The sequence below is a fragment of the Panthera leo genome, chromosome C2, assembly GCF_018350215.1.
Source record: "Panthera leo isolate Ple1 chromosome C2, P.leo_Ple1_pat1.1, whole genome shotgun sequence".
Lineage (NCBI taxonomy): Eukaryota > Metazoa > Chordata > Mammalia > Carnivora > Felidae > Panthera > Panthera leo.
In genome coordinates, this window is record NC_056687.1 from 149,349,076 (window position 1) to 149,362,085 (window position 13,010).

Here is a 13,010-nt window from a genome sequence, read left to right on the forward strand (position 1 = left end):
TTTGAACCCTCAATTGGAGCCATGGTATAAGATCTGGCTAAGAAAAGGTAGAACCAATTGACCATGACCCCTGAAGAAATGATAGCACGACGTAATTGTTTGACTGTAATATTTTATTTAAGAAGAGAAAATGGAAAGCTAGGCTATACATCCTACATGAGGTTTATAACTAACTAGATAACTAATTGCTGTAAGAAATTATGTTACGGCCTCCTTCTTCCTCAATTAGGTATTTTCAAAACTACAAGAGATAATTGCTTTCAATTTTTTTACCTTAGCCTACATTCGAGATGCCAGTATGCAGCCTGGTTTATATGTTTCGCCATAACCATGCATTCCTTGGCCATTGAGAAGATGGCCCCCTGCAGTGTGGTCAGAGTGGGGTCCTTACTGAGCATGAGAACATAAGCTTCCTGTCCTGCGCCGTCTCCCAAGCAGTTAACGATTCTCCCAGGAACAACATTTTAGCCTATAGCCACGAGATACTTACCAATTTGTGTTTCTGACGTCACTGTGCGATTTAAAAAATTGTGCCCCACAAAGCATAGGAGAGAAAAAGCAATTTCTTTTTTTTCATTTTCTAATTTCTTTCTCTTAAGAAGTAACCAAATAGGTTTTTCTCTTTAAATAGTAATGGGCTTGTCCGTTGTTTCTTTTGCGTGCTGCCTGCCTCACCAGTGGCCTGAAATACAGGAGATGGTTTTATGGTGATGGAGGCTGGGGGTCCCGAGTCATCAATTTGCGAGTCAAAGCCAAGAGATCGGGCCTCGTGTTAGCTCTCTAGTAAGCAGCGGCTCTAAGGAGTTACTTCCTCCATTGATAGGGCTATCTCTGTTTCCAGTTCGCCACTGGGCATCTCCATTGGATGCACCATAAACACCTCAGCTTCAGCAGGGTTAAAACCAATCCACAATCGCCTCCTTGAAACCGTTTCTCTTGTGTCCTGTGTCAGTGAATGACATTCACTTCCCCCCAGCGGCCCAAGCCGAGAACACAGGCATCATCTTGGCCTCTTTCCCTTTGCCATCCCGCCCCATTCCGTCAAGCCACCAAAACTGACTGCCATCCCTCTTCATTCCCATGGGCGGTGTCGTAAAGGCCACCACCATCTTGTTGTGCGTGCAGGGCCACGGCGGCCTTCTCCCTGGGATCTTTGCCTGCTCTCGCCCTGCCCACCGTCTTCCTCAGTGGAGGCGGCGTGCTTTCTCTTCAGAGAAAGACTCCTGCAAACTCGCCTTCTCACTCATTGACTTAAAACCTTTCAATGATCCCCCACTCTTCGTGGATAAATTCCGACTCCTTAACAGGTTTACAAAACCATGTATGATCTGGCAGTTAGTTTCTAGCATCATCCCTTGATTCTCTTTGCCCTGCTCTGTGTTCTGCACCCCAACTCTTTTCATTTCTTTAAATGTTCCTCCATTTCCTTGTCTCTGCCCAGAACATGCTCTTCCTCCTCCTACTTGGCCGACTCTCCCTCAGCTTTCAGCTCTTGGGCTTAGATGGCTCTTCTTTCCAGCTTGGCTCTTGGGTCTGGTGCACAGGAGGGATTTGATAAACATTTGTGTAGGAGAGCAAGCTAATTGCTGACAAATGCAGTGTATTTTCTACCTTTCCTCAGTATAACCAAGAATAGACCACGTTTGGTAGGACATAGATTCAAGTACAAATTTATCCAGAAAGTTCATCTGCACCCTTGCTCTCCTGCCCTCGCTAAGCCAGCCCCTCCTAGGACTGGTAATGATGATGCCTCGCGAGCTTGTTTGCTTTAAAATTGCATCATCTGGATTTCTCCCTAGAGGTTGACCTCTTTCTTGGCAGGAGTTGCCCTGACCTTCAGCGGGAAGCCTATATTCCTGAAATAACCCATATCCTACCTTAGACTGACAGGAAAGGATACAAAAGGGCAGGTAGCATTGCCCAAGGACTTCTGTTTCTGGAAAATTGCTATACTTATAGTAACTGCAAAATATAAAAACCCAGCCCTGGAATCACCACAGCAGCAGTGAGCATAAAATCCTCTGAGCCATCAAAATAGAAGCTTCAGTATCATTACTTTCTCTGAAAGGAGACTGCCCCCCCCCCCGCCCCGACCCCCAATGCAGAATTCTGACATTCAGCGTTTGGACCTGGGGAGCTGTAGGAAAGAAACGTCCCCAAGCTGCAGGTGTGTTTCCCGCCATGACTTCCTATACCTTTTCTTGAAGAGGTTGCAGTATAGTGGTAGGTTTTTTTAATGGCATTTTGTTGTTGGCCAGAGCCTCCGGCGTGAGGTTGAGTAGGCGAGCATTCAGTTATGCGGTGGGGGTGCCAGAAAGCAACCCCTCTAAAGATCGTTCTCTCCCATTGATTACCCAAACTCCTGTATCCTCATTGCCCTCTTTTCAAGCCTTCTTTCAAATAGTGATGCTTGAACATGAAAGCGTGTCACGTGTTTCACAAAAGAAGATCGGGGCAGCAGGGCAGACCAATGGAAGAAAAAGAGGAAGTTTGAGGGACAGAAACAGAACTGAATGTGGAACTGTGAAACGTGGGTCATGCCAGAATCAAAGTCCAGTTAATAAAGGTGTTTGGGGTGTACTTTATTCTCTGTTCCCAGCACGCTTGTCTTGACTTAATAATTAATGGTTGAGTGTTTTATGTGCCTCCGTGAGAAAAGTGAGCGTTACTAATTGGACTCTTACAACTGGCTCCAAACGTTATTAGAATTAGCCACAAACACATCAGAATTGTTTGGTTTTATATTTGCACATCTCACTTATGTAACAAATGACCAGAAGGCAATAACAGCCTGCAGTTTTTGAAGTTCCACACTTGTCCATTTTTGAAGCGGTGTCTGTAAAGAGGTGATGTTTAGGAAGAGGCCCCTTAAATTACCTAGGAATATCCCAGAAGAAAAGCGGGCAGAAGATTGGAGTGGACAATTCACAACAACAAAAGTGCAAATATCCAATGTTAATTTCACTGAATGCATTTAAGCACACTATGAATAACAGAAAATTAAATTTTTTTAAGTTTATTGATTGATTTTGAGAGAAAGAAAAAGTGTGAATGGGGGAGGAGCAGAGAGAAAGAGAGAGAGAACGCCGAGCAGGCTCCACAGTGTCAGCACGGAGCCCGACGTGAGATTCAAACCCACGAACCGTGAGATCATGACCTGAGCCAAAGTCAGATGCATAACTGACTGAGCCACCCAGGCACCCCAGAAAATTAATTTTTAAAAATGCAATACAGGCTTCAAAGTTAGAAGCTTACTTTGGGGACAAAAAGAGGTAAATAAAAATATACATAGGTCCATATCAAAAGCCTTAAAATTATTTATATTCTTTAATGTAGTCATTCCACTTCTAGAAAATTTATGCACAGAAAATAGAGAAATACTGAATGACTTGTGTAAACAGGTATTTTCACAGCTTTATCTTTGGTATCAAACGCTTTGGTAATAACCTCTGTGTTGCTCAGTTAGAAATTAAATAATTTCCATTCTTAGGATAGAATGCTGTTATGCTATTAAATATATTTCCCAAGCATATTTAACAGCATGGGGAAGTATTTGTAACATAAGGGTAAGGAAAATATCAGAATATATATTAATTGTAGGATGCTAATGTAAAATGTAATAAATTTTTAAGTATGTATCATAAAAAATTCACATGTATTCAAAATGTGTATATATTTTAAATTAGCATCATTTTATAATTACTATATGTCATGATGCTCACAGAGGCAATCCTTACTTTTTTTTTTTTAATGTTTATTTATTTTTGAGAGAGTGGGAGAGACCAAGTATGAGCGGGGAGGGGGCCGAGAGAAAGGGAGACACATAATCTGAAGCAGGCTTCAGGCTCTGAGCTGTCAGCACAGAGCCCGATGTGGGACTCAAACCCACGAACCGTGAGATCGTGACCTGAGCCAAAGTCGGACGCCCAAGCGACTCAACCACCCAGGCGCCCCGGCAATCCTTACTTTCACGGGGCTTTAATATGTGCACATTTCAGCCAGATAACATCAGTCCTCCGCAAGATCGTTCGGTTTTCAGTTACTTTGTTGGATTCACTCTGAGTAATTGCGTGAAGTACAGACTTTGCTGCTAGCTCTTCAGTGAACAAATCCCTGTGTACATAATTGATGTGCGTCATCATCAGTGACCAGTCGTGCACTTACGTGAAAATCTGCCAACGATTGGTCACGGTACATGTATTGTTTAGTTCACACGCAGCAAAGCATGTAGTTACGTTGCCTCCTTGTCTTCCAATGATAAACCCATGAAGCATTTTACAAAAGCGGATAATTGAGAGAATTGTGCAACAAAGACAGAAGGGCAGCAAAGAAGCTAAAAGCAATTAATGATGCAAGGGAAATTTAAAACTAATGTAACCGGAGTTGCAGGAGGAACAGCAGACGTCAGGAATGTTGACAATGGTTAAGAGGTTCTAGATAGGCAGCCAGAGGAACTTAGTGGAAGTGAAGTCATCTACATAAATGAAGAAAGTGATTTTGAAGAAAAGAAGGGAGCCTCAGAGGGAGCAAGGCAGGCAAAAAGAAAAAAAAAAGGCAAAAACAAAAACAAGAAAACCTTCACATTACGAGAATCCTGGGAGATATTTTCCAACAGTGAAAGCATAAAGGATAAAATGTTGGGAGGTGAGCCAGAGTTAGAAAGGAGCATGACAGTTGCCCAAGGCATAGAAAAAATGCTCTCTCTGTATGGTGAGTTACATGACAGAAAAGCAGCAAGCACCATGCAAACTACTCTCGATAAGTATTTTCTCAGAACAACAAAAACAAAAACAAACCCTTAATTCTCACTGTTTGTAATGTTTTGGATTACAGCAGTCAATATCAGGTTTGCTGTTTATGTATTCTTCTGCACGTTTATAAGACACACACACACTTAATCTTGATATTGAAAGTTTTTAATGTTTTGATAAACTTTAAAGGTCGTGGCACAGTTGTAACTTCCCCACTCATTAAGATCATTTTGCATGGTTAAAATTTGCCTGGTCATTCTTACGGTCCCCTCTGACCACGCAGAGTAGGTAGTCAAGACAGACGTACTCTGCAGTGGTTAACTCTGGGTGGTAGGAGGACATGTGATTTCTGTTTTTTTTTTAGTACCATCTGTAGCTTTCAGCTTTTATAAATTGAACATTTGTTACCTTCATAATCATAAAAGGTTTTAAGTCCTCCTTTCTACCTTATATAATCCCATCTTACTCAGCAGAAAACAATTTATACTATCGAATTTCTATCTTCTGTGCCCTTTCCCAGCTTCCTACTACCCTCTCGTGAATGAGAGACCTCCCTTTGCCGTCAGCCAACAGCTGGTCTTTGTTGTTGTTGTTGTTACAGCGCGAAGTCGCCTTCCACTTCGTCTTCCACGGTGTCCTCAGGACAACTTTTCTTTCAGTGAAGTGTGGAGCAGCAGTTTCAGCCAGAGACTTGCAGCTTCCTGACAATAGATTCTTGAGTTACAGAGATCCAGAGTATACTCCTCCGAAAACGTACGGGATCTCCAATATATCTTCATAAGCATTATGCGTAAGATCAAGGAACGGCCGCAGACTAGCCAATTCATCACACAACAAAAGATAGCAAAGCCTCTAATAGGCTTACAGGTGCCCTCGGGCCCGTGGAGGGAACAACTAACTACGTGAGCTGGGCCAAGGACGAAGGGCTGGTTGAATTTTTTTCCAACTTTTTTTCTTGTAAAATACACATAAAATTTACCATGTGAACCATTTTTGCGTATGCAGTTCACTGTTACTAAATATATTCATAATGTTGTACAGTCATCTACTGTCCATCTCGACATCTCTTTTTATCTCGTGAAACTGATAGTCTATACCCATTAAGCAAGACCCTCCCATTCCTTTTTACCCCAGCCCCTGGCAGCCACCATTCTATTTCCTGTTTCTATGATTTGACTACTCTAAGTACTTCGCATAACGGAGTCATACAGTATTTGTCGTTTTGTGACTGGCGTCTTTCAGCATAATGTCCTCAGGGTTCATCCATGTGTTAGAATTCCCTTGCTTTTTGAGGCTAAATAATATTCCCACGTGTGCGTGTCCTGCATTTTGCTTATTCATTCATCTGCTGATGGATGCTTAGGTTCCTTCCCACTCCTAGCTGTTGTGGATAACGCTGCTTTGAACTCGGATGTACAAATGTCTTTTCAGACTCTGCCTTCAGTTCTTTGGAATATATACCCGGAAACAGAATTGCCAGATCCTGTGATAATGCTGCCTTTAATTTTTTGAAGAACCGCTATTCTGTTTTCCGTGGCAGCCATTCCGTTTTGCATTCCCATCAATAGTATGCGAGAGTACACATTTCTCTATATCCAAACAAACCAGCTTGTCGTTTTCTGTCTTGTTGATAGTAGGCATCCTAATGGATGGGAGATGATATCTCATTATAGTTTTGACTTGCATTTCCCTAATTATTAGTAATATTGAGCTTCTTTTCATGTGCGTATTGTCACTTGAATATCTTCTTTGTAGAAATTTCTATTCAAGGTTTTTGCCCATTTTTTAATCTGGTTGACTTTTTGTTGTTGATTTTTAAGAACTCCCTATATATTCTGGATATTAATCCATTTTAAATATGTTATTTGAAAACATTTTCTTCCATTCTGTAGACTGATTTTTAATTTTTTGAAATGTTTATCTTTGAGAGAGAGAGAGAGAGACAGAGTGCGAGCAGGGGAGGAGCGGAGAGAGAGACACAGAATCTGAAACAGGGTCCAGGCTCCGAGCTGTCAGCGCAGAGCCTGACGCGGGGCTCCAACCCATGAACCGCAAGATCATGACCTGAGCTGAAGTTGGATGCTTGACCGACTAAGCCACCTAGGCACCCCAGTTGATTTTTAAAAATTATGTTGACAGGGGTGCCTGGGTGGCTCACTTGGTTAAGTGTCCAACTCTTGGTTTCAGCTCAGGTCATGATGTTCCAATTTTGCGGGTTCAAGCCCTGTCTTGGGCTCTGTGCTGATGATGCAGAGCCTGCTTGGGATTCTCTCTCCCTCTCTCTCTCTCTCAAAATGAATAGATAAACTTAAAAAAAATGTTGATAGTATCTTTTGATGCCCCAAATTTTCATGAAGTCCAGTGTGCCTGTGAAAACTTTTCATTTGTTGCCTGTGCCTTTGTTGTTATATCCAAGAAATTGTTGCCAAATCCAGTGTCATGAAGCTTTTGCCCAACGTTTCTTCTAAGAATTTCATAGTTTTAGGTATTAGATTTCAGTCTTTGATCCATTTTGATTTAATTTCTGTATATGGTGTTAGGTCTACCTTCATTCATTTGAAAGTGGGTACCAGTTTTCTCAGCATCATTTATTGGAAAGACTGTCCTTTTCCCATTGGATGTTCTTGGCACCTTGTCAAAAACGTGTGTGTGTGTGTGTGTGTGTGTGTGTGTGTGTGTGTGTGTAAGGATTTGACTGTGTGTGTGTGTGTGTATAAGGATTTGACCGTGTGTGTGTGTGTGTGTGTGTGTGTGTGTGTGTAAGGATTTATTTCTGGACTCTCTATTCTATGTTCTGTTGGTCTCTATGTCAGTCTGTATGCCAGGACTACAATGATTGAAGTACTATCGTTTTGGGGTTTTTTTGTTTGTTTGTTTGTTTTAGAGAGTGTGCTAGCAGGGGAGAGGGGCACAGGGAAAGAGAGTATCTTAAGCAGGCTCCATGCTCAGCCTAATAAGGGCCTCAATCCCACAACCCTGGGATCATGACCTGAGTCTAAATCAAGAATCAGACACTCAACTGGCTGAGCCACCCAGGCGGCCCTAATTACTGTAGTTTTATAGTAAGCTTTAAAATCAAGAAGTCTGAATCATCTAGTTTTGTTGTTCTTTTTCAAGATTGTCTTGGCTATTTGGAGCCATTTGAGATTCCATATGAATTTGTAGAGGGGTTTTTCTAGATCTAGAGAAAACATCGTTGGGATTTTGATAGGGATTGCACTGACTCTGTAGGTTGCTTTGGGTAGATTATAGTGTATTACATTGATCCCTTTTTATATGTAGAGTCATTCTTGCATCCCAGGAATAAATCCCACTTGTTCATGACATCTAGTACTTTTAATATGCTGTTGCTGAATTAGGTTTGCTACAGTTTTGTTTGTTTGTTTGTTTGTTTTTTTAGAGGATTTTTGCATCAGTGTTTATCAGGGATTTTAATCTGTAGTTTTCTTGTAGTGTCCTTGTCTGACTTTGGCATCAGGATGATCCTGGTGTCTCAAAACAAGTTGAGAAATGTTTCCTTCAATTTTGGGGAAAATTTTGAGACAAATTAGTATTCGTGCCTTTTTTTTTTTTTTTTTTTTTTTTTTTTTTTTTTTTTAATGTTTGATAGAATTCACCAGTGAAGCCATCAGGTCCAGGGCTTTTCTTTGTCACGAGATTTTCGATTATTGATTGAAAGTCTTTACTAGTTGTACTTCTATTCACACTCTCTATTTATTTGTGATTTAGTTTTTGGTAGGTTCTGTATTTGTCCAGGAATTTGTCCATTTCTTCTAGGTTATCCAATTTGTTGGCTTACAGTTGTTCTTAGTACGGTCTTCTAATCCTTTTTAATTCTGCATAATTGGCTATAATATTCCCATTTTAATTTTTGGTTTCAGTAATTCGAGTCTTTTCTCTCTTTTTTTTCTGTCCATCTGGCTAAGGTGTGTCCATTCTGTTAATCTTTTAAAAGAACCAGCTTTTGGTTTCATTGACTTTTCACTAGTCTTCTGTTCTTTATTTCACTTATCTCTGCTCTAATGTTTTTTGTTTTATCCCTTCTCCTAGCTTTGGGTTGAGTTTTTTCTTTTTCTTTCCCCCTAGTTTCTTGAGTTGTAAAGTTAGGTTGTTGATTTGAAATATCTTTTTTAATATAAGCATTCATAGCTATAAATTTCCCCCTTAGCATTGATTTTGCTATGTCTCATAAATTTTGGTATGTTGTGTTTTCATTTTCCTTCATCTCTAAGTAGTTTCTACCTTGCCTTATGATTTCTTCTTTGATCCATTGGTTGTGTATGAATGTGTCATTTAATTTCCATAAATTTGGGAATTTTTTAGTTTTTGTTTTATCACTGTTTTCTAACTTCATCCTGTTGTTTTTGGACAAGATCATTTGTATGATACCTATTTTTTTTTTAATTTTTATTTATGTATTTATTTTGAGAGAAAGAGAGAGAGTGAATGAGCAGGGGAGAGGCAGAGAGAGAGAGAGAGAGAGAGAGAAAATCCCAAGCAGACTCTGCACCATCAATACAGAGCTGATGCCTGGCTCGAACACATGAAACTGTGAGATTATGACCTGAGGAGTTGGATGCTCAACCACCTGAGCCACCCAGGCACCCCATCTATCTTTTTAAATCTATTGAGAGTTAGGTCACTTCTCTTTTCATGCTTCCAAGATTCTCTTTGTCTTTGGCCTTTGAAATTATAAGTATAGTGTGTCTCTGGTTTTTTTGTTTGTTTTTAGTTCATTTTACTTGGAATTGATTGAACTTCTTGGATGTTTATATTCATATCTTTCATCAAATGTGGAAAATTTTCAACCAATCTTTCTTCAAATATTCTGTCTACCCCTTTCTCTCTCCTTCTTCTCACACTTCCGCAGTATGCATATTGGTCTACTTGATGGTGCTCTATAGGTCTGTTAGGCTCTGTTCACGTTTCTTCAATCTATTTCTTTCTGTTCCCCAGCCTCGATAATATTCATTTTCCTATCTTAATGTTCACTAATTCTTTCCTCCTGCTCAAATCTGCCTTTGAATCTCTATGGTGTATTTTCCAGTTCATTTATTGTACTTCTCACCTGCATAATTTTTTTGTTTCTTTTTTAGATTTTTCTTTTTATTTATGTTTACATCTTGTTCATACACTGTTTCCTTGAGTTTTCCATACAATTTCCTTTAGTACTTTTAGAGCATATTTAAGATTGTTGCTTTAAAGCCTTTGTCTAGTACATTTGCCATTAGGGTTTTTTCAGGGACAGTTGCTGTTTATTTACTTTTCTCTTTTGAATGTGCCGTGTTCACCTATTTCTTCGTATGCCATGCTGTCTTAAAAAAATTTGTGAGAGCCGGACATTTGAATCTAATAATGATAACTCCGTCAATTAGATTTTCCAACTTCCCCAGGGTTTGCTATTTTTTTCTTGTTGTTCATTTACTTATGTTTGTGGTTGCTGTAGGCTGTCTGGATGCTAAGGATCAGTTTGCTGTGTGAATACAGGGTCTTTTCAGGTCTTTTCTGAGTGTGTGCCTTTCCCCGGGCACAAGTGGTGACTTTCTGATTTTCTCAGTATGTGTAGTTGCTTTTTATCGTCTGGTTTTCAAAAGAGGAAAAACAGAAAAATGAGGTGGGGGTACGTTGTGAGGAGAGGTGAGGGAGAAGGATGCTGTCTTTTAAATATGGAAGTCACTCTACCTAGAGGGAGAGGAACTTGCCACAGTGAGGGAGGTATATAATAAGAGTGGCTGCCTTTTTGCCTGCACCTCTGTGATCAGAAGCAGTAGTAGTCAGTGATTAAAGAACAGATTCCTGATATTTGGAGGACTGAATCCTTTTTGTCTACCCTAGCGTCTATAAGCTGCCCCCAAAACACATGAATGACTGTCTGCCATGGGGCTTGGGGTGGGGAATGGGTAACTACCACTGTGCTGAGAGCTGGAATTGAACAAAATTAACCTCAATTTACTGTCCAAGCCTTCTTCTGTCGTTGTAAGCCTTCAGTAGGTTCCAGAATTCCAGAGTAGTTGCATCGGACAGATTCTGCTACTGCAATTGTTGTCTAAGTGGGGAGACAGATTCCTGCTGCCTTTTACTCTTACCCAGATCCTCCAGGGCTTTTTTAATTTTGTTGGAAGAATGGTTGACAATGTGCCAACCGCATGTGGGTTGAGGATGGGTGAAGGACCGAAGGATTGTGCATCCCAGGTAGAGGACATACTAATCGGCATAAATTATCATTGGAAGTTTGAGGCTCTGAAGGTAACGGTAGGGTTGGAACTCAGGGTGTTCTAAAGAAATGCACTTTGCAAAGTTGTCGGGGACAGATAGCGAAAAAAATATGTAAGCCTTTTTACTAAGTATAAATCTTAATTAAATAACCATTATCACTTTATTTTTTTTAAGTCAGATGAAACCTGGCATTCTCAATGGATGCTGAAATTAGTGGGTAAACGTATAATGAGAAATAAGAAATAAAATCTCAAGTTACTTCTCCACAAGATACAAAAGAAACACTTTTGATTGTTACAGTGCACAGAACTGTCACCACTCTAAGCAAGCGATCAAAGTTAGTATCACCAGTGATAAGCTTTATGGACATCCTGTACCTACTGGTATAGAATGCACTAAAAAATGTACAACATCACTTCTCTGGTATTCCTGGAAAAAAAAAAAAAGCATTACCAAGATTTAATCACGAGAAAACATCAGACAAATCAAAGTATCTTCCACACTAACTGGCCACTCGTCTTCAGAAGTGTGGAGGTCAGTAAAATCCAAGAAAGACTAGACGGACCATCACAAGTTGGAGGAGACTAAGGAGGCACAGCAGCTAAATCCTATCTGAATCCGGCTTGGATCCTGGACATTAGTGGAAAAACTGGCGAAACTTGAGTAAGGTCTATAAATTCGTTAATAATAATGTCTCCATGTTCAATTCTTGTTTGTGGTAACTGTACTATGGTTCCATAAGATGTTACTATTTAGGGCAGTAAAGTGCACTCATTTTTCCTATTTGTCGTAGCTCATTTAAGTCCCAAACGGTATCAGAATAAAAAATTAAAAATTAAGGACTTCGAGAAAGGAAGAAATCTGGCTCCCATATGCCATCCCTTTTTTTTTTTTTTTTTTTTTTTTTTACTACAAAAGCCCTTCTTGCTGAATTGACTTTCTGCCGTAAAATTCTTGAAGGTTATCTTGTTTCCCAAGAGTGTGGTGCTTGGAGTTCAGTGTCCCTAGCTCTTAGGCACTGCCTCCTGATAGTCCCTTCTGAAACCTGCCCTGTGTGGCCTGCCCCTTGTTTCCCAGTTGTGAGCCCATCTTGTAGTTTGGCCACTTCCTGTCTCACAGTTCTTCAAGCTTTTATGTCACAGAGAGCCAGCTCTCAGTTTATTTTGAAGAATCTACGGGAAACTGAGGCATCATTTTTTCTAATGTGGATCATCCAACATAGCTGTGTTTAGTCTCATTCTGGGGCAATAATGGTGCATTTTTGGAAGAATTTTAAGCAGGAGCGTGCTATCAGATTTTTTGCTTCAGCCTGAGTACTGAGTTGCGATGAAGCTGAGAGGAGGAACAGAACGAGGTGACCAGGGTGCCCAGGACAGAAAGTTGCACGAGGAGGGGCACCTGGGTGGCTCAGTCGGTTGGGCATCTGACCTCAGCCCAGGTCATGCGTTCAAGCCCCGCATCGGGCTATGTGCTGATGGCTCAGAGCCTGGAGCCTGCTTCAGATTCTGTGTTTTCCTCTCTCTCTGCCCCTCCCCTTTTCCCTCTCTCTCTCTCTCTCTCTCTCTCAAAAATAAATAAACATTAAAAAATGTCTTAAAAAAAAAAAAAGAAAATTGCACAAGGAGAGAACCTCAGAGATCTACAGAGGGTTTCTCTTAGATATTCTGCAGGGTATGTGTGTGTGAGGCAGCAACCCAAGGCCAGGGACCAAAACACCCATAAGGATTAGAGAGTAGTGTCAGTTACGCACACATGGGCAAAAATAGTTCTTTTTCCCATCAGACAGACTGGAAAAAATTCTTAATTCATGGAACATTGGAAAAGCTACTCAGGAAGATCTTGGCCCAGCGGTGGGGAATAATTAGTCCTAGGCTGAATGCTGCTCCTCCACACCCACCTAACACATCATAAAAACAAGATCTGAAGGGATCGAACTGTTTCTAATTAACAGAACTGCCTCCAAGGGGAAAACAAATCTCACAAGTATTTTTAGGAATACGCATATATCAAGCACTCAACAGGGTTAAATTCACAGTGTGTAGC

General features: G+C 40.6%; 1 protein-coding gene across 11 annotated transcripts in view; it reads left to right on the forward strand.

The window, feature by feature from the left end:
* Positions 1 to 13,010, forward strand: part of ULK4 (unc-51 like kinase 4) — a 570,273-nt gene that overhangs the window by 410,282 nt on the left and 146,981 nt on the right. The window contains exon 35 of one of the 11 annotated variants that reach the window (XM_042954280.1): positions 5,353 to 5,679. The exons of 9 other annotated variants lie outside the window; for them this stretch is intronic. In XM_042954280.1, coding sequence (XP_042810214.1) covers positions 5,353 to 5,532 — 180 coding nt within the window. In that variant the 3' untranslated portion in view covers positions 5,533 to 5,679. One more of the 11 variants, XM_042954283.1, reaches the window with a different exon arrangement.